Here is a 26042-nt window from a genome sequence, read left to right as displayed (position 1 = left end):
CCTAAGAGGTCCCAACATTTATGTGGACAGAACACGGCAACCAACTAAAACATAAATTCATGACACAACTGACGAGATAATTCCAAAGAAATAAGTGCTTCATATCACAAAAAACATGAACCAGATCAAAGAAAGATCTAAAGTGTATTCCTTCATTACCGAAAAACACAACTCAAGATATCTTATTTCCTTTCTGAGAGGAAGAAAGGTAAAGTAATTATGAAAAGGCTTAAATGGATATAGAGAGGGTGACCAAGAGTAACGCAACATCAAACAAATAAGATACACAAAAATAAAAACAGAGACATCGGCAAGCTTGTTACCACAAAGAAGTTCTGTAAAACTAGGACAAGGGGTCACACCGTCACAACCATGCATTTTATATATATGACTATGCACATTCAAATTTCTTAATCTAAAGCAATAGCATGAATATCAGTTTATGTGAAAATTCTTGAAGAACAATTCTAAATCACTATGATTACACAGTCAATAATAAATCCAAGTTGAAAATCAAAATCTAATGTAACACAAGGAAAAACAAAATAAACATTCAAGAGTATAAAAAGAAATAGATAAAGTTAAGGACATGATATGGATTGTGTCTCAGTCTGACACAAGTTTGACTGTGTCCATGAAATGTCATGGTATGTCTGGTATTGTGACACAAGACACCCATGTTAAGTGAACTGGCTGTGTGACGTAGAGAACAAGACACAGCGAACACAAGAAATGCTCCAAACACCCACCACATAAAGCAGCACAAGGCCACTTTGCATTGATACAAACAAGGATGCCTGACACTGTTCTCTTGTGCAGCACCATTAAATAGTGGGTTTTTCATTAAAGATTCTTGAGTTCCATTCTAACCAAATATTCCACTAGGTAGAATAAATCCAACATCTCTGAATCTTAATCCATCTTTTCCCTTTGATTCACCATCCTTCCGCCAACATCAGCATTTTAAGATTACAAAACTTTGAATAAAAAAGCATGTCCAAAAAAAAATGCCTAGTATTGTCCTCTTCCTCCATGCAAATTAGACATCTAATGTCGAGACATGAGCCTCCATTGTTCAATTTTCCAAAAGTTTGCCAGCCCATTCATTACAACCAACAGCAAACAAAGGTCGGTTCCCCTCTCTATTCATGTTTGGTACTTGGATCTAGGTGATGATCTTGAAACCCAAAAGGGACCTACTCCAAAAAGGGCTTGCTGAACAACTTCGCATAGAAAATTCCATTATAAGAAATGAACTACTCAAAAAGAATATTCCCAACAATTAGGTTCTATACCTGAAAAGGCTGAAAATTAAGAATATAAGGTTCCTTAAAACTTTCATCTCAAAATCTTGTAAATTCCTTCAAAAGATTGGCCCTGCCTGGGCAGCAGTTTACAGTTTTCCATCTCGTAGCTATCAGTTTGAAGTTTGAAATTTCAACTGATGAACAACCAAACTGTCTTCTTGTAAATAAGCAATATTTCTAAAATCAAATTACATAAAAAAAATAAACAGAACAAAACATAAGGACTCTTCTATGGTTTTGAAAATGGGAATGATAGATGATATAGGAAAGACAATAAAGATGGATATAAGTATTATTGCCAGAAAACAAATGGTCAATTGTTTTCCAGCTAAAAGCATTTCGACGTTGCAAAAACACAAGAAATATGCCAATAGGCCTATGTAGTCAAAAGCGCCAACTAGGTGCCGACTAGTTGGCCTAGGCCCAAGTAAAATGCCTAGGCTTTGCAATTCCTAGGTGGGTAACTTAAAAGGAACCAATTTTTCCTACTAGGCGCCGACTAGGGTGCCTAGTCAGAAACTAAGCTGCCATTGCCTAGGTGCGGGGGCAGTTTAGTCATTTTTTTATTATATGTATTCTTTTTTTTTGTATATATTACTATGATTTATATATATATATATATATGTTTGTGTTACTTTGCTTTTGGGATTTTTTCTGTGACACAATGAAAGCATAGTCACAAATATCATTCTCAAGAATTTCTTGGTAAGGGAAAATCTCAGTAGATTTTGAAAAAAACTATTTTTCTCAGGAAAAACTTGGAAAATTAAAAAAAACTTGTAAAAAATTAACAAAGATAAAGAAAAAACATAATATTTTACACTTCTAAACGCTAAAAATGATTTAGCAACACTATATAAATGAGTTAAGTATCAAAGAAAAAAAGAAATCACGTATCAACTATCAAGAAACAATTATAAATTAAAAACCACAACATCAAAAATAACAAATGAGCTAAACTTCAAGGGAAAAAAATCAAATACCATCAAGCAACAATTACAAATTAAAAATCACATCTAAAATGTCCAAATCGAGATTACAAACCATGAAATTATCATTCCATCATCAATGTTTTCAAATACAAATTACAAAACATAATTGATGCAAAATGTGGAAGTCATCATTCAACAACCCATCATCATCCTCCAAATTGTCCTCTACTTCACTTTCAATGAATGTAAACAATCCACAATGTCCACCATCTTCATCTAGTTTGGTTACTTTTTCAAATGAAACAACGCCCTACATAGTGAACAACCGTAAACACAAATACATCCTTTTTGTGGTTAATTAGCAGCAAATGTACACATGATAACATTAACAAATACCTTGATAAAATGTGCAAATCAAATATACTGATTTTAAGCTATCTATAATCTTAATTACACATATAACATTTTTTTTAGATAGATTCTAGAATAAGAAAGATGACGGGTCATTGGTCAGAATTACAACTCAAACTCTTCTAAATGAGAGTAAAAAATAGCATCAAGAAAAGAAGTAAGAAGAAAGAAAGAACCCATGGAAAAACTAAAAGAGGGAGACAGAAAGTATTTATCTCCCATATAAATTCAATATAAAAATCAGCTTAAAAGATCAGAGGGAGTAACAGTCCAACATGAATCAACATATTTAAATAATAAAACAGAGTAACAGAATGCAAACTTGAGACAGAGTAACAGTATGTTGATCATATATCGTAGAATTTTTTTGTGAGAGACGAGAGAGAGTACAGGCATGAGATCCAATAACTAGGATTTAGGAAGCATAAGCTCAAGTTTCCTACAAATAAGCAAACTGATGTCTGTTTATTTGTTCTCTTACCATCATTGGAAGGAAACCTAGATGTCGGGTTAGAATCTTACTTCAAGAAGTCAGTCATTTTAAAGAGCATATTTCTTCCTGCAGCAACTTTTGTTGCTTCTTTTTATGTTCCCATAGTTTTTTATATTTCAATGATTAATGTGCTTTGATAAATTCAATGGCTTAAATAACCATGATTAAAAGTGTGTATTAGGATATTTAATTAATTTCAAAATTTCGTGTTTATTTTTTATCCCTATTCTAAATCCATGTCAATTTGGTTTGTATACTCAGTGATCTTTTCCCACTTGTGATGTCAAGCATAAATTTCAATATTTGTGTACTGCAGGACTATACAAAAGTACACAGATTTTAGGCACTGCAATGTTAATTTTGTGTGTGTGTGTGTATGTGTCTGTGATATTTGTTGTATTCTCTTAGTTTTAGAACTCTATTAATGAGTTCATCTTCAAGATGGTTTTCATCTCTGATGCTCTCTCATGATTGTTTGTTTGTTTTGTTTTAGGGGAAACACAGACAATTGAGTGGGCTATGCGCCTACGAGTTGCTCTTTATATGGGCGAGGCTTTGGACTATTGTAGTAGTGAAGGTCAGCCATTGTATCATGATCTCAATGCATACAGAGTTCTCTTTGATCAGGAAATAATGTATGTTTGTCTCAAGTGCAGCAAGAATCCTGTATTAGAAAAGTTTGTTGGTTCCATTTAGTCTGAGTTGTTTAATTGAGAGAATGTGCCCTTCCCTCAACTGGAAGAGGCTGGAAATAGCTGGAAAGTTTGGACTTTGTTTATAGCTTGCAGAGTCCCTGTACAGCATCATTGATTTGTTCGCAATTTTTTCTCTAGGAGAAGTGGATTTTAAAATCTCCCTAAGAATTTCTTGAGACCAGCATTAGTGGAGCATGCACAGGTGCACAGACAGCTTCACGACTTGCTCACAATAATTTTCAGGAGAAATGAGTTTTATCCCTAAATACTCTCCTGTCAAGAATTTCCTGAGAACATTAGTGGGGCATGCACACATGCACGCACACATGGTTGTGGCTGTGTTTCAGCTTATATTCTTATTTTTACTTGCAGGATGGTGATCCAAGACTTTCTTGCTTTGGTCTTATGAAAAACAGCAGAGATGAAAAGAGTTATAGCACGAACCTTGCTTATACACCGCCAGAATATTTACGAACTGGTAGCTGATTTCTTGGCACGGGGCGGTCTAATTGCTGGTTGCTTGCCAACATTTTTCTCAGAATTTATAATTGTTTTCGTAATGCTGGCTAGTGGCTACCATCATTATGTTGGCATATCGTAGATTTTTTTTGTGAGACGAGAGACAACGTACCTATTTTCTGGGCTCAACCACGAGAGAGAGCCTGCGTGTGAACAACGAAAGAGAGAAGCTGCGTGATACACACAGTCACATACATGAGAGACGAGAGAGAGTACATGCATGTGAGAGACGAGACAAGAGAGAGAACGTACCTATTTTCTGGGCTCAACCACGAGAGAGAGCCTGCGTGTGAACGACGAGAGAGAGAGAAGCTGCGTGAGAGAGAGAGAGAGAGAAACAGAATGCAAAAATAAAACCCTAATTAGGGTCGGGCGCTCTTTGTTTATACCCCAACTTTTAGTCAAATTAGGGCTTTGACCCTAATTTGACCAAAAGCAGTAAAGGTGTATACGCCTCATTTTGAGGCGCGCCTCAAGGCGTATGAGACGCACGCCTTATAGTTTTTGCGTTTTATTCATGCGCCTCAAGGCATAAAGCCCCTCGCCTTGAGGTGAGGCGCGCTTTTTAATAACACTGGATGGATCCATACCCAGTCCATGTTCTAATACATACCATAAGAAGAAAAGAATGATGAGGGAGATCTTTCTATTACCTATGTCAAAAATCCAGAAGACGTATCCTGGTTGAAACGAGATCAGGCGTTGGTTGCCTATATCACTTCTACATTGTCATAGGAAGTGCTTGTGGCAATTTCAGATGACTGCGCCGCAATGCAATTATGGCATCGATTGGTTCACACATATTCTCAAGTTTCTCCGGCCAAAATATTATTTTTGAAGAGAGAGTTTCAAATGTTGAGAAAGGACTCCATGACCATCATGGAGTACTTGAACAAAATGAAGACCATTACAAATCAGTTAGCCATCGTCGGATGCGCAGTTAGTGACAAAGATATGGTGCAACAGACTTTGAGTGGGCTGGGATCGGATTATCATATGATGGTTATGTAATGAGATATTGCGGAAATATAAAGAGTGCTTATACGCACTTACAACAATGACTAAAAGAGACAATATCACAAGTCCATTAAGGGACAATACAAACACAAGCCTTTAATAAGGCAACAATATAAAAAGCCTCTTATTGAAAAGAGAGAGAGCTCTCTAAAATGCATACATACAAGGGGTTCACCCCTATTTATACAAGAGGGAGTGGAAGGAAAAGGAAGGCCAAGGGCCTCAAAAGAAGAGCCCAAAAGGGGGCTCCCATAAAGTCGTTGGGAGCCCCCAACGGTCACATTTGTGACCGTTGGGGGCTCCAACGACTCTATGGTTGGAGCCCCTTTTGGTTCCTAAAAAATACAAAAAAGAAAACAAAAAATAAAAATAAAAAAAGGAATTACATTTTAACAAAAAATAAAAATAGTTGTTTTCTAAAACAACTATGTGAAATTACAAAAATACCCCTATCAGGTATTGATGTAATATATATGTATGTGTGTGTGTGTGGAGTACATTTTAACACCCCCCCCTCAAACTTTACGGGAAAATGACATAAAGTTTGCCAAGGAGAAACATGAAACGGGGAGCCGGAAGGGCTTTAGTAAAGAAGTCCGCCAACTGATATTCTGAAGTGACATACGGTAGATCAATTGTTCCTCGTAAGTATTCATCACGAACATAGTAGCAATCTATTTTGATATGTTTGGTACGCTCATGAAAGGTATGATTGCTTGCAATATAGATGGCACTCTTGTTGTCGCAACACAACTTCGAAGCTTTGGTAATATCAACCCCCATGTCTTTAAGCAGACTGCGAAGCCATACAAGTTTCATTGTTGTGGTTGTCATAGCCCGATACTCAACTTCAGTAGATGATAGTGAAACTTTCTGCTGCTTCTTGCATCACCAGGCAATCAAAGAGTCCCCTAGAAAGACACAAAAACCAGTAGTTGAGACTCGATCATTAGGATTACCTCCCCAATCTGCATCAGTATAAGCAAGAAGATTCAAGGAAGAAGAGGAGGATAGAAATAGCCCTTTATTGATGGTGTTCCGAATGTAACGAATGATCCGGAGAACAACACTCATGTGCACAGTTGTAGGAGCATGCTGAAATTGACTAACTGAGTGAACCGCATGAGTGATATCTGGTCTGATGATGGTTAAGTAGGTGAGAGACCCAATGAGTTGTCTGTAGGGTGTGGGATCTTCCAGAAGAACCCCATCCTCCAACCGTAATTTGGCATTAATAACCTCGGGAGTCTCTATTTTTTTATCATCTGAAATGCCAGACTTAGAACATATATCTGCAGCAAGCTTCATCTGTGACAAAATATATCCTCGAGAAGAATATGCAACTTCAACTCCACGAAAGAATCTAAGAAAACCTAAATCAGACATATCAAAATTATTTTTTAACATATTTTTAACATCAACAATACTATTTTGATCATTCTCAGTGATAATCATATCATCAACATAAAGTAACAACATAACAATACTAGTACTTGCATTTTTAACAAAAAGAACAATGTCAGTATAACAAGAGTGAAATCCTAATTTCATCATGATATCACTGAAATGATCATACCAAGCCTTAGGGGCTTGTTTAAGGCCATACAACGCTTTTAAAAGCCGAAGAGTTTGACCTTGCTCAATATTATGTCCAGGTGGTGGATCCATGTAAACTTCGTTTAAACTTTCATTTAAAAAGGCATTTTTTACAGCAAGTTGACAAATAGGTCATTATTTGGTTGATGCGACAGCTATTAAAGTCCTGACACTGGTCATTCGAGCTACGGGAACAAATGTTTCTTTATAATCAATTCCATATTCTTGTGAGTATCCCTTAGCGACTAGCCTAGCTTTATATCGTTCTAAAGATTTATCGCTTTTAGTTTTGAATTTAAAAACCCAACGACACCCAATAGGTTTTTTGTGTGGGGGTAGATTAACTATTTCCCAAGTATTGGCCTTCTTTAGTGCATTTAGTTCAACTTGCATTGCTTCAACCCAATGTGGTATAGATTTAGCTTGATTATAGTGAGCGGGTTCAAAATAAGAATGTAGGGATATTAAACATGCTCGATAGTTGGGTGTCAAAGAATCATAGGATACAAACCTATTTGGTGGTATTGATATTCTAGAAGAATGTCTAATTTGTGGTTCCTCTGTAGACTCAAAAATTTGGGAATATTTTTCGAGGGCACTAATAGGGTTTTCTTGATTTCTTCTTGAGTATACATTCATATTTACATTATTATCATTTGAGGGTATTATATCAAGATTGGACACCTCACATGTATCTTTTATGCTTTCAAGAGAATTATTTTGTATGTCATCAATAAAATCATATAAAAATATGTAATCAATTTCATTTGTTTCTTCAATTTTATCAAAACCATTCTCATCTTCAAGAAATGTTACATCTTTTGAAACATAAAGTTTATCATTTTTAACATCATATCTATGCCCTTTTTTATTTTCACTATATCCTAGAAAAACACATTTAATTGCTTTTGGAGACAACTTATCTCTCTTATGTAATAGAACAAAGCATTTATAACAAAAAATACGAAGACGATTGAAATTGGGTAAAAATTTAAAGAGCTTTTCATAGGGAGAAGCATTTTTTAACTTAGAAGAGGGCATTCTATTGATTAGATAAGTTACGGTTAAAACAACTTCGGCCCAAAATTTCATTGGAATATTTCTAGAGACAAATAATGTTCTAGAGGTTTCTACAATGTGCCTATGTTTCCTTTCCACTAGGCCATTTTGTTGAGGGGTTCTAGGACATGATTTTTTATGACAAATTTACTTTTGAGTTAAACAGTTTTGAAATTCATGAGATAAATATTCACCACCGGAATCGGTTCTCAAAGTAGATATGTTACTTTGGAATTGATTTTGGATTTTTCTATAAAAATCTTTAAAGAAAGTAAATACTTCCGACTTATGACTAAGAAAATAAATCCAAACATACCGAGTAAAATCATCAATAAAAGTAATATAATAAGAGTAGCCCCCTTTAGACATGACCGGATAAGGCCCCCAGACATCGGAATGCACCAATTTAAATGGTCTTGACAAAAGAAAAGTTCCAGTTGAAAACAAAATAGACTTCATTCTTCCAAAAAAACAATCTTTGCAATTAATTTCTTTTTCCTTACAAAATTTGTTTCCAAAGGGAAAAAGGTACATTTTGGAATAACTTGGATGACCAAGTCTTTTATGCCAAGTTTCCATATTTTTTTATTGGACATAAGAACAAAAATAATTTGTGGGAAGGTCTAAATGATCCATAAAGTAGATGTCTCACTTCCTATGGCTTTGCCCAATCCGTTTCCCGGACCGAAGATCCTGCACAAAGCAACCATTAGATTAGAAAGATATTTCACATCCATGGTCAGCAATTTGGGAGACCGAAAAGAGATTTAAATTTAGTTTGGAAATAACTCTTACTTTTGGAACACAAAAATTTTGAGTCTTTAAAAGAGCCAATACTTGAAATTTTTTAAAAAGTTTCATCGGCCGTAGAGACACAAAAGCCCTTTAAATTGACGCAAACATCAACAAGTGCATTTTCATGGGGGGTCATATGAAAAGAGGCTCCGGAGTCAAGGATCCAAGAATACGTACCGGGTGATGATGTAAAAGCAATAGCCGCACCCGACGTGGAGGAAGAAGCTTTAAGAATTTGTTGAAGATCCATATATATTTGCCCAAGAGTTTCTTTGAGGTCACCATTCTTGCCTTCATCTTCTTTGATGGTAGTTTCTTCAAGGGAGGCCATCTTAGGCTTGAAAGTTCCATTAAGCTTTGGGCAAGCAGGTTTGATGTGACCCGGCTCATAGCAATGATGACAAACAATCATTTTTCTTCCTCCATTATAGTTTCCTTGTTTCCCAAAATGAGGAGGTTTATAGGTTCTTACATTGTTGTCGGGTTTGGATACGGCAAGCACTTCATCAACATGTTTACTCATGCTAAGCCTTGTCTCCTCTTGAGTGATTTCGGCAATGGCATCCTCAATTGGAGAAAATATAGATCTATGGAGAAGTGAGGATCTCACTTGCTCTAATTAGGGACGTAGCCCAAAAAGAAATTGAAATAATCGTTCTTGTTCCATTTGTTTTTATCTCAATTCAATATCTTCCATAGCAACCCATTTTGGCTCTAAAAGAGCCAATTCATCCCATAGTGGGTTTAAGGCACTATAATAGTCTTGAATGCTAGAATCACTTGTTTGGTGGTTCTAATCTTTTCTTGCAAAAAATATGCTCTTGCAAGATCCTTTTGGGTATACATATCCTTCATAAAGAACCAAGCCTCATTGGCCCGACGAAATTTAGCTATATTAGCACATACCTTGAGTTCAACATTGTTCATAAACCACGTAAGGATTTTTGCGTGATTGCTTTCCCAATCTTTCACTTTTTGATGATTTTCAATGGCCTTGAGGCGAGCATCTCCTTCAAGAGCTTTTTCTTGACCTCCTTCGTTCTTTGTGAGCATAAGTTTAGGTTCTGAAACGGCACCCATGACAAAACCCCAAAGTTTCTTTCTTTTGAGGTTGTTTTCCATTGCTGATGCCCACAACATGTAATTCTTTCCATTGAGCTTGAAGGATAGGTCAATCTTTGCCTCCATGATGTTTCCAAGAAGTGAGAAGAGAAGAGATACACAAAATATGAAATATATGTACCACACTTTCCTTTCAAGAACCGAGTGGCTCTGATACCATGTAATGAGATATTGCGGAAATATAAAGAGTGCTTATAAGCACTTACAACAATCAATAAAAGAGACAATATCACAAGTCCACTAAGGGACAATACAAACACAAGCCTTTAAGAAGGCAACAATATAAAAAGCCTCTTATTGAAAAGAGAGAGAGCTCTCTAAAATGCATGCATACAAGGGGTTCACCCCTATTTATACAAGAGGGAGTGGAAGGAAAAGGAAGGCCAAGGACCTCAAAAGAAGAGCCCAAAAGGGGGCTCCCATGGAGTCGTTGGGAGCCCCCAACGGTCACATTTGTGACCGTTGGGGGCTCCAACGACTCTATGGTTGGAGCCCCTTTTGGTTCCTAAAAAATACAAAAAAGAAAAAAAAAAGGAATTACATTTTAACAAAAAATAAAAAATAGTTGATTTCTAAAACAACTATGTGAAATTACAAAAATACCTCTATCGGGTATTGATGTAATATATATATATATATATATATGTGTGTGTGTGTGTGTGGAGTACATTTTAACAGGTTACTTCCTTACTGTGTTTGCCAGATTTACCTACTTTTGAAGATCTTCGTGCCAAGCTTTTGCAGTATGAGATGACCTTAAAGGGATTTTCTGAAGATACGCATTCTCAAGGTGGAGCACACACTATTCTTGCTACAGGAGTTGCCTATGGGCAAGGACGTAGTAGATATGATTTTCGAGATAGGAGTCAAGAAAGAAATGGACAAGGAAGTCGTGGAATATTACCTACACCTAATATTCCTCCCAGTGGGCAAAGGCAAAGATCAATACTGACATGTTTTCTATGCAATAAAAAGGGGCACATCAAAGCAAATTGTTGGTTCAATCCTAAAAATAAAGGTAAAAAATCATAGACAAGCAAGGGGTCAGATAAATTGAAGAACAGTGACGAAGTCAAGGAGTTGTTACTCTCTGCTCTAGTTGAATTGAACTTAAAGCAAAATGATCAGGGCACTTGGTATGTCGATTCTGGTGCAACCACTCATGTCACTGGTGATGTTGGTAAGCTCCTAACTCATGTTCCCTATGTTGGTAAAAATAGTATAGTCACTGGAGATGGGTCTCACCATCGTATTTCTCACATTGAAAATTTTGTCATTCCTATGTCTACTTCTTCTCTTACTCTCTCAAATGTCATTTATGCTCCGAATATCAAGAAAAATATTGTTTTTGTCTCTAAGCTTGTTGATGACATCAATGCCTTAGTTGAGTTTACTCCTTTTTTGTTCGTGTCAAGGAGATTCACACAAGGGAAATGTTCATTGAAGGAAAGCGACAAGGGAATATATATGTGTTTCAAGAGAATCCTTCCACTTTGAAGCTCGCATCATCATCTTCTTCAGTTTCTTCTAAAAATATTTTTAGTCTTTCTGAGTGTAATAAGCCAAATCTTTGGCATGGTCGTTTGGGTCATTGTAGTAGTCGTTTTATTGAAAAGTTTGTTTCTAGCAGTCTTATTCTCAAGTCAAGTCTAAGTTTAAATGTCGATAAAAAATGTTCTATTTGTCTTCAATGTAAGAGTCATGTCCTTCCATTTCATTCTATTAATAAAAGAGCTTCAAAGCCTTTTGAAATTATTTGTTCTGATGTTTGGGGTCCGACTCCAGTTCCCTCCATGTCGGGCATAAGGTATTATCTCATTTTTGTTGATAGCTATTCTCGGTATACATGGATTTTCTTTATGAAATGTAAGTCTGAAACATTCAAGTTATTCCAGAATTTCCATTCCTTTGTTCAAAATCAATTCTCTGATAATATCCTTTGTTTCCAATGTGATGGAGGGGGTGAATTCTCCTCAAATGACTTTATTAAATTTATCCAGAAAAATGGAATACGTAGGCAGGTGTCTTGCCCTCATACACCTCAACAGAATGGGATTGTTGAACGCAAGCACCGCCATATTGTCGAAAGTGCCATGAGCATGATGCATGATAGTAACCTTTCAGTTACCTTCTGGGCAAAGGCCTTTCATTCAGCCGTTCATATCATAAATCGATTGCCCATGAATATTTTGGAAAACAAATCACCCTACCTTTCTTTACATGGTGTTCATCCAAATTATCATGATTTGCGAGTATTCGGGTGTGTATGTTATGTTCATGTTGACAGTTCAATGCGACACAAGTTTTAGGATAAGGCCTTGAAGTGCAGATTTGTGGGATGTGTTGATGATTATAAAGGGTACAGATGTTATGATCCCGTGAGCAAGCGTATCAAAATATCCAGGAATATTGTATTTGATGAATTAAATTTTGATCACAAGGTTGACACCCTTCCTGAAATTGAAGTTGATCATCCCTGGTTGAACTCTGACCTCTTCTCTAGTGTTGATGATGTTTGTCCTTCATAATGTAATAAAAGAGACGAGGGAAACATGCCTTATGTTGTACAGACAACTCAGGAAAGTGTCATTTCAGATCCACTCTTACCTCCCGAAAGGTATAAAGGCATTGTTTACTCTAGACGTGAGAAGGGGATTCTTCCTAATTCTAATCAAGAGATGAATTTTTCTTCTGCCTTTGTTTCATCCTCTGCTCCCGGAAGATCCACTCGACCCCGACATCCTATTGATAGACGGGTAAGTTATGAGAATTTCACTATGGATTTTCAACTCTTCTTAACCTCTCTAGGTAAGGAAGATCAGCCCACGACTTTCTATCAAGCAGCAAATTCTAAGCAATGGATTGAAGCTATGAATGAAGAAATGGAGGCTCTTCATGAATGTGGCACTTGGGAGATTGTTCCCAGACCACATGATCGAAATGTAGTTGGGTCCAAGTGGGTATACAAAATAAAGTATACGCCAGATGGTACTATTGAGCGATATAAGGCTAGGCTAGTTGCCAAGGGATTCACCCAGGAGCAAGGACAAGATTATGATGAGACCTTCAGTCCGGTTGTGAAAATGGGTACTATTCGAATCATACTATCATTGGTTATTGAACATCAGTGGATTATCAGTCAACTGGATGTAAAAAATGCATTTTTACATAGAACTCTAAAGTACATGGAACAACCCACTGGGTATGCAGAAAGGAACTCCAGAGATTATGTGTGTCAATTAAAGAGAGCTATATATGGTTTGAAGCAAGCCTCTCGATCTTGGTTTGACAGTTTTTCTCTTGAAATAAAGAAATATGGTTTTAGTCGTTCGCTTCTTGATCATTCTCTTTTCATATTCAAATGTAACGACACAGTTACCTTATTATTGATAGATGTAGATGACATAATCATTATAGGTAACTCTGATGAACACATTGAGCAGGTCAAAGAACTCCTAAACCACAGGTTCAAGATGAAAGACCTTGGTAAACTGCGATATTTTTTTGGAGTAGAAGTTGACAGAATTATTGAAGGCATGACACTTACCCAACATAAGTATACTATTGACGTTCTCAGCAAAGCAGGTATGAAAGATTGCAAGCCTCTAAGCACACCTAGTGTACTTCATCAAAAACTCAATTCAAGAGATGGCGATTTGTATGAGGATCCTACAGGATATCGCAGGATAGTGAGGATGCTTCAATATCTTACTTTTACTCGCCTTAATATTGTCTATTAAATCAATCAGGTATCTCAGTTCATGCATGAACCGCGTATTGGACATATGGAAGTTGTTAAACGTATCCTTCGATATTTGAAGGGAACTATTGGGGATGGTCTTTTGTATAGAAAGAGTATGAATGAACATAACATGCATGAACTTCTTGTTTACACAGATGCAGACTGGGCAGGAGATCCAAGATGAGCATAGGTCAGTGTCGGGATATTGTATTTTCGTTAGCCTAAATCTTGTCTCTTGGAGCAGTAGAAAACAAAGGGTTATTGTCAGATCAAGCACAGAAGCTGAATATAGATCAATGGCGGCTGCTACAGCTGAAGTAACATGGATTAGACATTTATTGACAGAAGTAGGAGAATCAATATCTAAATATATTCTCATATGTGACAATCAAAGTGTCATCATCATGTCATTCAATCCTATCTACCACAGTCGTGCCAAGCATATTGAAATTGATCAACATTTTGTAAGACAAAGTCAAAGAGAAGGAAATTGAACCAGAAATTGTTCGGACTACTGATCAAGTTGTTGACTTGTTTACCAAAAGGCTTATCAAGGACCGATTCTGGAAGTTGAAAGGCAAGTTGTTCATGGTTCAAAACCATGTACAACTTAGGGAGGATGAAAAGAAGCGTGTATTCATGACTGGGTTTGGATCTTATCCAAACCCAATTCGAGTTCAGCTAATTAGCACATGTTCATTAAAGGCATTAATGGCATATTGTAATTTACATTTGTTGTATGATGGGTACTTTCGTACCCTAGCAATTGTAACAGCATGTATTTAATGGGAAGCCCAATACCACAGTCGGCTATTGGGAAATTTTGCAACTTTCTTGTCTCTCTCCCATTCGGTGCCTCCTCTTGTGTATGAAGCAGGGAACCACGATTTCTATCAGTCCTAGGAGGGGAAAAACTCCTAATAGAGCCTCTAGTTCTACCTCCTCTCAAAGAACTCCCTCCTCCTCCTCCTCTTCTTTTTGTACTCGCAGTTATACTACTATTGGCACCAACCACACATTTACCCTTCGTTGCGGAACTTTCTACTTTTGATCCTATGCTAGAGGTTGTAGTATCAGAAGTAACACACATCCTCCCAAAGCTCTGCATACCTTCCAAGTGCAAAAAATTTAGTTGATTGGTGTGAGGCACAAAAAGAACAGTGCCATGAAGTTGGTTGTAACCTGGGACAAGCATAAGACAATCTTTACATCTTATCATGAATTTTCACATGATCATTACAAATAGTACCTAATACAGTCAGTGTGCAGTAACAAAGATATTTTCTAAGTTCTAACAAGAAAGACATTATTAACGTAAAAACATATGAAACAAAAGAGTTATCTGCAATATATATTTTCTCTACCAGAATCAAGATTAACTGAAATAACAAGATAAAATGTGCACCAATGTAAAAGGCTTGAAATAAACTTCCATGCGCCTAACATTAAAGGTCAAAAAAACAGCAGCAGTAAATATAAAAATGTGATCTTAATCGAACTACACTTGGTTTAAAACCCATATTCTCCATTTCAACATAAATTAATCAATATCTAAACCAACCTGTCAATCAAAGTCTAATAAGCCTACCTGCCCGCCAGTAGTTCTTGGAACAACAGATATGGAGGCAATGTCAACGTAGGTTTGGGTTGTGACGAATATGTCTACACAAACCTGACAGAAAGTGTGATCGAAAGATTAAACACACCATCACCCCGAATCATGGGAAGGAAACAGTAGAATTAAAGTTACCTGATACTCAGCAAATTCTATTGCCATAGTCTTTAAGGTCTTGTCTGCTGGTTGAAGTAATTTATGGGCATCCTGACTCACAACCAAATATTGTTCGTGTTGATAAGAATAGAAAGACACATAACACTAGTTCAAAAACTCCCATATTTATTGTCACCAGTAAATAACACTTAATTGAAGCAGTAAAACTTGAGCTGTGTTAATTCATGAGATTACTAGTAGGCACGTGAACAAGCCAACAAAGCCAAGCATCAGGCTACAGTGTCTCAGTCCTGAATATCAAGCTGAGCTCGGCTTAGTCAATCCAAGCCAAGCAATCATTGTTATTATTATTATTATTCTCCTTTTTCTACATCCTTTTTGGCTTTTTGATAAGAAATGAAAGAACAGTTAGGAGAAAATCAAGTTACAACCCTGTGACTCACATGAGCACACACACATGCATGCACAACAGTATGAACATTGAACACAATATATTAACAAGTCTTAGATTAAAGCAAAGTTGTCCAAAGCCTGCACAAGCTTGGCATGCTTATTTCAAGCACAACTATGCACAAACTCAGCCTATCAGCCTAGTTCTCAAACTTGACCAAGCCCACAAATGAATCAAGCTCGAGCTTCTTGTGTGCAGCTCAGCTTGCTTATCAACTCTATTTACTTCAAAAAAATAAAAATTTATCCTTGCAAAACACTAAAAAGCAACATGCCTCTGCTATACATGTACTTGAAATAGAGAACCACACACATTCCAAGGAAAGGCTTTCATTGTTTCAACACAGTAGGAAAGATCTTTCTCCAGTTGCAGAACTAGATGCAATTATCTTTCAAGTAGAAATCAGCAAAAGAGAGATGCAAGTATCATGCTAGTTCTATGTGGGCACAAAATTGGCATCAAAATAAACTAAAAATGCCAAGACAAGAAAAATCTGCTTGAAAACCATTACCTTCTCCCCTGCAGAAACATTTGTTCTTCCTTCCACTTCCCTAGCGGATAGAGATCCAATACCAACTGATGGCAGCACTGCAATAAAAACAAAGAAAGGGTTAAAGTAAGCAAATTGAATTTGATAACTCTTCTTATGTGCAAAAAGCAGTTGCAACTCCTCAGATTGAAGACAATAAGCAATGGATGAGAATGATTAAGGTAAAAATTTAAGCTGTCCATGGACTTGAACATAGTAAAACAATAGAAATAAACAACTCTTGCATGTGTAAGGGTTGAGATGTTGGTGCAAGTGTAACACTGGAAGGTGCAAGTTTTCAGCTGGCAATGACTTGAAGAACCTGTTTTCAAGTGATCCATGTAAACTATAACCACGAGGGAGGGACAGGGTGGCTTGCCCATACATGTGCTAGATACGAGTTGCAAGGTCATAGAGCTTTCCAGAAGAACTTTTAGGGGCTTACTTTCTAACAAGGTATTGAAGAAGGGGAAATATCTGAAAGAAAGAACCTTATAAAGGCATCCGAATGGAAGACAAACCTATTTAAGGACTAGCTAGTTAATAATAATATTGAAGTGGTGGAAGAGAAAGGTTTTCTCAGTCTGTTGTTATAAGCAAAAGCTCTCTGAGTTGGTTGACGCTCTACCATAAGCTTCTCAAAATACACAAACTACAAGCTATCGGGCAAGAAGCAGGCCAGTTATGTGCTTAGCCTTTCAAATGAGGAAATTGTGTTGCACGCTTTTGCATTATCCACTCTTTGGATCTCTGTCACAGGGGTACTCCAGTTTCCACTCATGTTCTGCCCCCTTACATGCTGTTTCAATGGGAAGTTACACAGTAATAGTGTGCAAAATGTACTTTTAGCTGTGTCCATACTCTAGGACAACCTAGGTGTCATGAAAGAGAAAAAAAATGGATGTATCCTGTGCAAGAAGCCTCACATAATGATGTAAATTATAGATGTGGCTTCTACTTGGTTATCCTTCCGTAACTTGCATAATGGGCTAGACTATGTAGGAAAGGGCAAACAGATATAGATAAACAATAGATGGAAATGATGTTGAAGAAGGGCCCCGAAGTCAATACATCAGATTTTGACAATTTAAGATGAAGAAAGAAGAGAAGACAACATGAAGAAATAAAACAAGAAAACTCCCTTCATAATTTCAGCCTTTAACACGCAAAACACATACCACAAATAATCACCAAAAAGTCATTCAAATGACCTGACCAAGAAGTATAATTGAGTTGTCAAAACACACAGATCTCCTCAAAAGAAATCTGATGCTGCAACAAGCACCAAAAACTAAGGGCATCATCTCAATCAAGCATTCACATGAATTATGAACTTACATTGGACATATCGTTTCCATTGGAATCAAAGTTCATCTTTCCTTTTTTTTTTTTTTAAAAGGATTCCCAAGCTTGCTTACAAAGGTTCAAGGCTATTGTTGTTACTATCACTAAAGAAGGCAGAGCAATAGTTGACATGATATTTAACAAAATTTGTTCCTGTTAATGCTCGAGGCATCCTTATTTTCACATTCCAAGGATCCGTGCTCATAAGCAACACTTAAAACTGTCGGTCCATGAGAAATACATGGCAAGCTTCTCTATGCAACTAGCATGAAGGATCATCTACAGTAGATGACATTTTGCAAAATATGTCTTACATCTTCCTGGTTTGTCTTTACCAAGGTTGTCAGACAAGGAAGCGGAAGCAGGAAACGATACAGGAAGCAGAAGCGAGAAGCGATGCATTTTAAAATGTATAGGAAGCGGGAAACGAGGAATAAAAAAAGCAATATAAGAATTGAATGAGAATCGAAATGGAACACAAATAAAAACTAAAATAAAAGTGGTGATTCTTAAATTTCATGATTTTTAGTATAAGAATTAAATTTTTAACAAAATCTATAAATGATGACTGCCGATTTAGAGAAAGCACATGGAAGTGAGTGAGAAGCGTGGGAGGAAACACATAAAAACATGAAAAGTAGAGTGAGATAACATATAAGAACAGATGAAGCATGTGAAAAGCATAGAAGAAGCATGAGAGAATCAAGATTCTCATCAAGTTTCGGAAGTGATGAGTATCGCACTTCCGAAGCGAGTTTCCGTGGACAGGCTTCCCACCTATCTAAGAAGCTTCCGGTATCTCTGGTCTTTACCACATTGCTTCTAAATTTGCAACTGATCTTCTTGAGATGAATGTGGAGAATGACAACCAAATAGGTGGCTGCACCACAGAGCTGACATTTATGAGTTATAAAATATATTAATTATCATAACTTACATCAAGTTGTGATTATATCGACATTCTTATTATAGAATATTTGATTGTTCAATGTAATCTGGAAGTCCATATGCAAATGGAAGGCATCACCCTAGGAATTATAACTCTAAGAAATGCATTATTGCACTTGCTAACCAAATCTACTTTTGAGATGCCATTGTCCAAGACACATCATACAAGCTCAGTTACATTTCTTGTCATTCAGAAATCTAGATGCGACATATTTTTAGTTTGTAATTGCAAACAAAGATATAAGGATGAAGGTTGTAATGATAAACCCTGTTAGAGAAGGTAGGAAAAGAGATAAGTTCCAAGCTAAATAAATTGATAAATTAGGAAGAAAAAATATTGCCTGATTGAAACACAAGCAGCTTTCCTCCCGTTGATTTCATAGCCAAAAAAGCACCCTGGAAATAAAAAAATTTGATATCAGAAGTCAGAGGCATTTTACATGAACTCACAATAGTTTCACTGGAATAATCAGTAACGACAATGCAATGGATATAGGTGTTAGCATGAAAATATGCAAAGATGCAAAATTCTGGTTCCATTTCTCCATTTATATGTATTGTGCACTGAGAAAAATGTACTGAGATGAAGAAAGCTCAAAAACCTTTATAGCTGCACCAAAAGCTGACTCTGGAACTTTGTTATTCTGGAACATTGTCGGAATGTTATCCAGCAATTGCCCCAAATGTTGCCGGCACTAAGTACGCGAAAAGGAATGACCATTAGTCTAAAATCTATCACAAATAAGCTATGTAAAAACATTGATAAGATAAAAGGCAAAAAATTGAATTTTTCATAACACCAACCTCAGAAAGTGGAACAATCAGATCAGTCTCAAGAGGGGTGTAAACATCTTGGACATCAGGAATGATGAGCATCAAAGGCTGCAATGAGAAGAGGGGGGAATCAAACAAGCAACATTTCATTCTCATGTTGGTGCAATTTTTTGGTCTTAAACTGAGATTACTCACAGAACAACCATTTCACTCATCCTGTTTTTAACATTATAACAAAATTTCAGTGCATTGAGTCCAACATTTTATGAACATATTTCAGCAGAGTAATTCCAACAGTGTAAAGATAAGTGGAAAAAGAACTAAATCCACCATGACGTCTTCCGCGGGATCAAAACACAAAGTACAAAACTGGAACTTTCTTAGGTATTACCAGAATTGGGGTATCTCTGAGGATAAAGAGGATTTAAGGGCATTTTCTCCACATATACTGGTACTTCATGGATGTAACAGGCATCAAAGGCATTCGTTTTGAAGCATACTACTTAACTACATGTCATTTTTCAATAGTTACCTCCATAAGATTCAAAAATAAATTATAAAAATTGGCTATTTACCTGTTGCAAATGTCTCTTAAGATTGTAAAAATGAACACTTGAATCATATGTTGCAAAACCAACCATAGTCCGAGGACCTTCCTGTCAAAGACATCACAAATAGATTGACTCTGAGAAACAGCATTCCTCATAAGAAATTATAAAACCCTTGATCATGTACAAGAATGTCATTCCATAGTCAGCAATTCGAACGGAACATGTAAAATTTCTAAAACTAGGCAAATAGAACATTTAACATGAAATCTATCATATTTTGTACAGAAATGCGGCTTTGATATAACCTTTTATTTTTATTTTCTTTTTCAGTATAATCAGGGATAACCTGGATTTTAGGATCGACAGAAGTTTTTGTCAGTTGAAGTGGTCGAGCAGCATGCAGATAAAAATAAACACGAAAGTAAAAGGAGCTCCAAGCTACTAGTTTTTAGAAAAGAATTGTCCAAAAGATGTACGGTGCCCTTCTTGATCTCTAAGCACTTATATAGTAACCATGAGGTTAAGGAAAGATTCAAACCAACATAAATACCAGAAAGTCATGACCCAGTTCTACCAGTTAATAACAAAAAACAATCCCTAAAAATAAGCATGCAATGCTAGTTAAACATCTAAAAATAATATTGATGAATCTCAAATAACCACATGTAGATCAGCCACATAACAAATTTTCTTTTATTTTCATGAAGCTACCATAGAGTCACAGATAGAAAGGATCACTAGGTGCCTTTGAAGAAAGTACTTAGTATCAAGCAAGCCTCTAACACCCACATGAGACAATGCTTTTAACAATACTTTCACTAAAAAACATATTGCATTCCTAAAAGGAAATTACAGAGAATCTCCAAAGGCCATTTTGAAGTCAATACTAGCAATAAGAGTAAACTCATCAAAAATCGTTACGGACTAGAACCTCCCACAATGTCATCTAGTCCTTTTTGTGCATGCTTAACAAAGGCAGATGTCACCATCCAGAATAACTGAAAAGGGTTAACATCAGAAGAAATCAAAAGTTGAAGAATAATTTCTTTGAAGAAATTAAAAAAGATATTCTTGCTACGAAAACTGCTTTTTACTTTTTTGTATTTTATTTTTTACTATTTTAAAATGCTAAACCCAAGGAAAAGTCCTTTTCTAAACTTTTTTTAAGTTTAACCAATTCCCTTATGATATTATCATGATAATGATAGTGGAACTAGCTATGCTTGTATAATTGCCGGTGCTAGGCCTGGTACTCTATATTCAAATTTTCCAAACATGGTTTTGTGAGAAATAAATAAAGAAAAATTTGACCAGTCAATCCTAGAGACACTGACTTGCCACATGGTCAAGAATCTAGAGATCATGATTCAGTATGCCCTCAAGCAAGCCAAATCAATGACAACAGGGCTTTAATTCATCCTACAAAATACTTCTGACATACTTTACCAGATTTAGTTCTAGATTTCTCTGACTTTTACACAACTTGGCTCCAGCTATGTTTACAAAAGCCAGCATCCAACTCAGGTGTCCTGTTTCCACTGTATCCATCCCTTTCACTAAACCCATCAATATTTCCTGAGCATACCTCTCCAACTAACCATAACAAAGCAATTTTCTTACACATTTCCACTATTTTACAACCTGAACCAGGTATTATGAAAGACACCTAATTTAAGAAGTAATGTAAGAATAAGCCCAGAAAAGCTGGCAAAATAAGATAAATTGCAGTCCTAACATCAACAGAGACATCTACATGTGGTTGAATTTGCAACTAACATTTGCAAATCAAATTGTGGAAATTATAGAAGGCAATATGGGCCCAAAGCTATACATTTAACAAATGTATCTGTAAACTTTAGCAAGTTATTCTCCCATTCCTCTTTCTTTTTTCATACCTATGTGAGCATTTCTCATTTTCAACCTTTAACAAGTTTGTAACTAAAGAAAATAAAAAAGTTATTCTAACCGTTTTAGCATATAGGAACTTGCAATAACCTACTATATAGAATCTCAAGTCAGGCTGGATGCATATATCAGAACAACTAGCACGTATAAGAAAAGTGGACAGGAAAACTTACAGGAAGGTCATTAATAGCTTGAGCCAATGCACCGCAAGTTGCTGCAGTTGCTCCAGTTTGAATAGCATTCATGGACACATCCACGAGGAAGAAAAATACAGCAGGCATTGGATCACGGACCTGAAAGTGGTTTAATAGTTAAAAATATTAAAAAAATAATAACAGCCAAAACTTAAGAAAAAGTATAAGCACATGCTATGTTTGTATGAACTGAGGTAGAGCACACTATGAGCTTTGTTGGTATAAGAGGGAAGTTCTTATAAAGTTCAATTACAAGATATAGAGATTTTAAGAAAGAAAAATGTTTCTTCATTCAAAGGCTAAAAGAGATTAATAAAAGATTGGGATAACCATTGATCTTCGTCACTAAGAAACAGTGAGCAATATATGGGGCTTGCATTCAGACCACAATCAGGTTATTCTGCCTTGAACAATCAAACCAAAAACAGAATTGTCTCAACTAGAGATACAACTTCTCAATTAAACCATAAGTCTATAATTTCTTTTAATAAGTTGAAAGGAATATATATATATAAACACAATATGAATAGGTCAAGGAAAAACTTTACTTGTAAGCCTCATGAATAAAAACAAAATAGTGGGAGCAGAGTCAGCAAGAAAAGATACGAGAACTTGTGCTACAATTCTTCTTAAATTTTATTTCTAGGATGGTACGTATTTTGCATAGCAGATCCACGGTACAAAGAACTACACACATGGTCTAATAGAGCAGATGACCACAAGTTTTCATCAGAATACAACCCACCCCAACACCCTGCAAATATTCAATGCACTATAGATAAGAAAAGGAAATAGAATAACCATCACAGCCACTTCTACACCTTCAACGAGAAAATGTAAAGTGAATGTCATAGAGTACCAGACAAGTGGGAAAAAATATTTCAAAGGAAGCAGTTAGCAAAGCAACTAAAAGAACACTACCCAGCAACCTATGTCACAGGGATTCGGCTAGCAGGGTGCCGCACCCGCGTCGACGTGACATGGGTGCGGGTGCAGCACCGGGTGCGGTCAACCCGACCCTGGGTGCGGTCAACGCACCCAGGGTCATTTTGGTCCAATTTTTCAGACTTAAAAAAAATTGCCAAAAAAATTTTTTTTGCCCTATATGTCTCAGGGATTCTCCAACTAGGTGCTGCACCCGCACCCGATGCGGTCAACCTGACCCTGGGTGCAGTCAACGCACCCAGGGTCATTTATGTCCAACTTTTGGACTTTATATATATATATATATATTATATTTTTGCCGCACCCCCGCACCCGGGTTTTTGGAAGTGCCGCATCCACGCACCCGCACCCATGTAACATAACCAGCAACCAATCGTGCATTGTATTGCATAATATGATTAAAAAATAGTGTGCCATCATGGTTGACTGTAAACCTTATCAAATATGCCTAAACTAGATACCAAATGGCACCATTTTTTAACAGGAAATGACAACAGTAACAGGCTACAACAGGGGACAGTTCTAAGGAAGCATCAACTACAAACCATGTATTCCTTTGTGGCAACAAATTCAACAGTTCCTCTGCATAGCTCAGGCCTTTCATCGGCGTCCCGCCGCCTACCATCTGGCCCTAAATTGCAATGATAGTCACGCGGTGTTTCATCAGTAAATCCTGCAAAACAGATAATTCAGAATGGTCAACATGGAGTAACGAAGAAAATAAGGTCATTGAATTTTCTAATTAAGCAAATCGGTGAAATAAGAGGAATCTTGACATGACATAAGGAGCTTACTATAATATTACTTATAATATTGACAATCTTTTTTACTAGAGAACATGAAATTTATTAACAAAGTATATGAGCATGCACATATGATAGATCAAAGACCCATGAAGGAGAGGCAGAAGGTGATAATTCCAGATTCAATGGGTTCACCAAAGTAGCTTATCCGAGTTTGCTTCACATAGGGTAAACAAGCCAAAAGCTATCATTTTCTCATTTTTGAGCTGGAAAGTCCTGGTGAAGAAACTAGTGTGTGAATCTTAGTAAGGTGCATGAAGATACGCAAAAGAGTGGCAATGCTCCTTCCGTTATAGTTGTGTAGTAACTTCGATCAGTCTAATCTAACTTGTTCTGTAATAGCACTGTATAGTCATATCGACTCTATGGAGGGGGTTACTGCAACCTGCTTTGTGCGGAACTAGGGATTGTGTAATCCAGGACATCCAGGCCTGACAGCCTCGAAGTGCCCAAGCAATGTGATAGTAATTTGACACATTCATGAATCCCAAGTCAGTCCTAGTATGGTAATTCCGCAATTGAAGGCCCAACTTTTGTCAACATGTCTCAGAGCAACAACCTAAATGCTACATCGAAAATGAAGAGAAGGGGCGCTAAGAAGTCACATATGATATGACCCAAACAGGTGTGTGTCTACACAAAACCGTTATCAGCCAGCTGATCACCCACAATCTCTACTCTCTAGACTCACAATAATAAATGGTTGGCATAACCATCAGTGAGCATGTATCCAGGAGCCTGACCCAGGATCTATTTTGTTGGAACGAAACCAATCCATCAGTAGAAAGGGCGTAGGAAGAAAGACATGGCAAAGATGTAGGAGCTCAGTTGATGCTCGGCCAATGGTACGACTAAGTGGCACAAGCAAGTCAGTAATATTCCAGTTTGGGGCATCCACACATTTATCATCTGGGTTTATTAATTGGGTCATAGAGTACCCAACCACATAAAAGAGCTTAATAAACACATTAACTACCATCTGGTCACAGTAATGCAGAATATTTCAACATGTTTGAACTTGTATGAGTAACTTTTAGGATGCCATCTCCAATTGCTTCCAAATGATGGGTGACCAACAGTGATGATTACTTTGTTGGAATTGCTTTATGAAAAAATTATAATGATCTTCTTTGTGTCTTCTGTTCCTTACATGTTACAATGATAACAGAACTGTTTTACTAAAATCAGATTCCTCTCTCTAATGCCAGTGGTAAAAGTAACTTAGTTGTAATCTCAAAGTATTCTCACCAAAAAAAGAAGTCAACTCAAAAATCTGTTCCCCGCTAACTCAGCTTTCTTGCCAAAATGTGTCTAATATAAAATACTCTCGTTACACTCCAAGCAAAATAAAACACTGCAGTGGAAAATAGGCATATTGGAAAGACAACCTGTGGTCTCTTATTAGCTAGTCACATTCATAAGAATTTTTAGGCTGAGGCTACATGCCCCACCTTATTGTTGATCAACTAGACAGCCCATGGTGCTCTTGCACGCATCTTTCATTCCAAAAAGTACAAGAAAGTTACAGATTACTCTGAATTACAAGTGTTCAGGGGGCATCGCTTTAGTTTGGTGCCCAAAAAATATATCCCACTACCAAGGCAGTGAAGCACTGTCTGCTTGGATACCCTCAAGGGAATAAAGGATATTGTCATTATGATCTCATACCTAGAGGACTACAGACATCTACACGTCTTTCTTCAGCACCTTGGTTACCATGAATCATATATTCAAGAAAAAGAGAAACCGGTTTTGCATTTCTTCCAATATACAGGCACCTTAGGTACTCCGAGTTCCCTATTCCTCCAACTCATTTAGTTTCATATGGCTATTTTCTATTCAGCAACAAATCTTTTCAGCCTCAGCTTACTCATATTTTGATCCTCAATTGTAAGTTGATCTAAGTTAAGAGTAATATTAATTTGTCCTAGAAATTAATTGCTCCTGATAGGATCTACTTCCAGTCCCTTAACAAAAATTGCCTTATTATCTGAATTGGAATAAATGCAGATGAAACAATTCAAAGCGGATCTTTTGATCATTTTCTAAATATTCAGTTCTAATATTTTCTATGTTATATCAGATAGTTGATTCATTGAAGTAAAAATAGGAATATAGCTCCTTGAATTTTCAACCCAAGGTTATGTTACCTGGCAAGAGCTAGGTGCATGAAGTTGA

At 36.6% G+C, this 26042-nt stretch overlaps 1 protein-coding gene across 3 annotated transcripts in view; it reads right to left on the bottom strand.

Annotated features, from left to right (window-relative positions):
• The window catches only part of LOC149828006 (protein transport protein SEC24 C-like), a 112658-nt gene that overhangs the window by 27321 nt on the left and 59295 nt on the right, over nt 1-26042 (bottom strand). For all 3 annotated transcript variants that reach the window (XM_090019793.1, XM_090019792.1, XM_090019794.1), the window contains 9 exons: nt 23607-23734; nt 22096-22215; nt 20042-20122; nt 19497-19574; nt 19295-19387; nt 19034-19088; nt 16383-16459; nt 15439-15510; nt 15277-15360 (listed from right to left, as the gene is read on the bottom strand). In XM_090019793.1, the coding sequence (XP_089875919.1) occupies nt 15277-15360; nt 15439-15510; nt 16383-16459; nt 19034-19088; nt 19295-19387; nt 19497-19574; nt 20042-20122; nt 22096-22215; nt 23607-23734 (788 nt within the window). The remainder of the gene's footprint in view (nt 1-15276; nt 15361-15438; nt 15511-16382; nt 16460-19033; nt 19089-19294; nt 19388-19496; nt 19575-20041; nt 20123-22095; nt 22216-23606; nt 23735-26042) is intronic.

The sequence above is a fragment of the Nuphar pumila genome, chromosome 10, assembly GCF_984573655.1.
Source record: "Nuphar pumila chromosome 10, dmNupPumi1.hap1.1, whole genome shotgun sequence".
In the NCBI taxonomy this organism is placed as follows: domain Eukaryota; kingdom Viridiplantae; phylum Streptophyta; class Magnoliopsida; order Nymphaeales; family Nymphaeaceae; genus Nuphar; species Nuphar pumila.
This window is presented reverse-complemented; position numbering and strand designations above follow the sequence as displayed.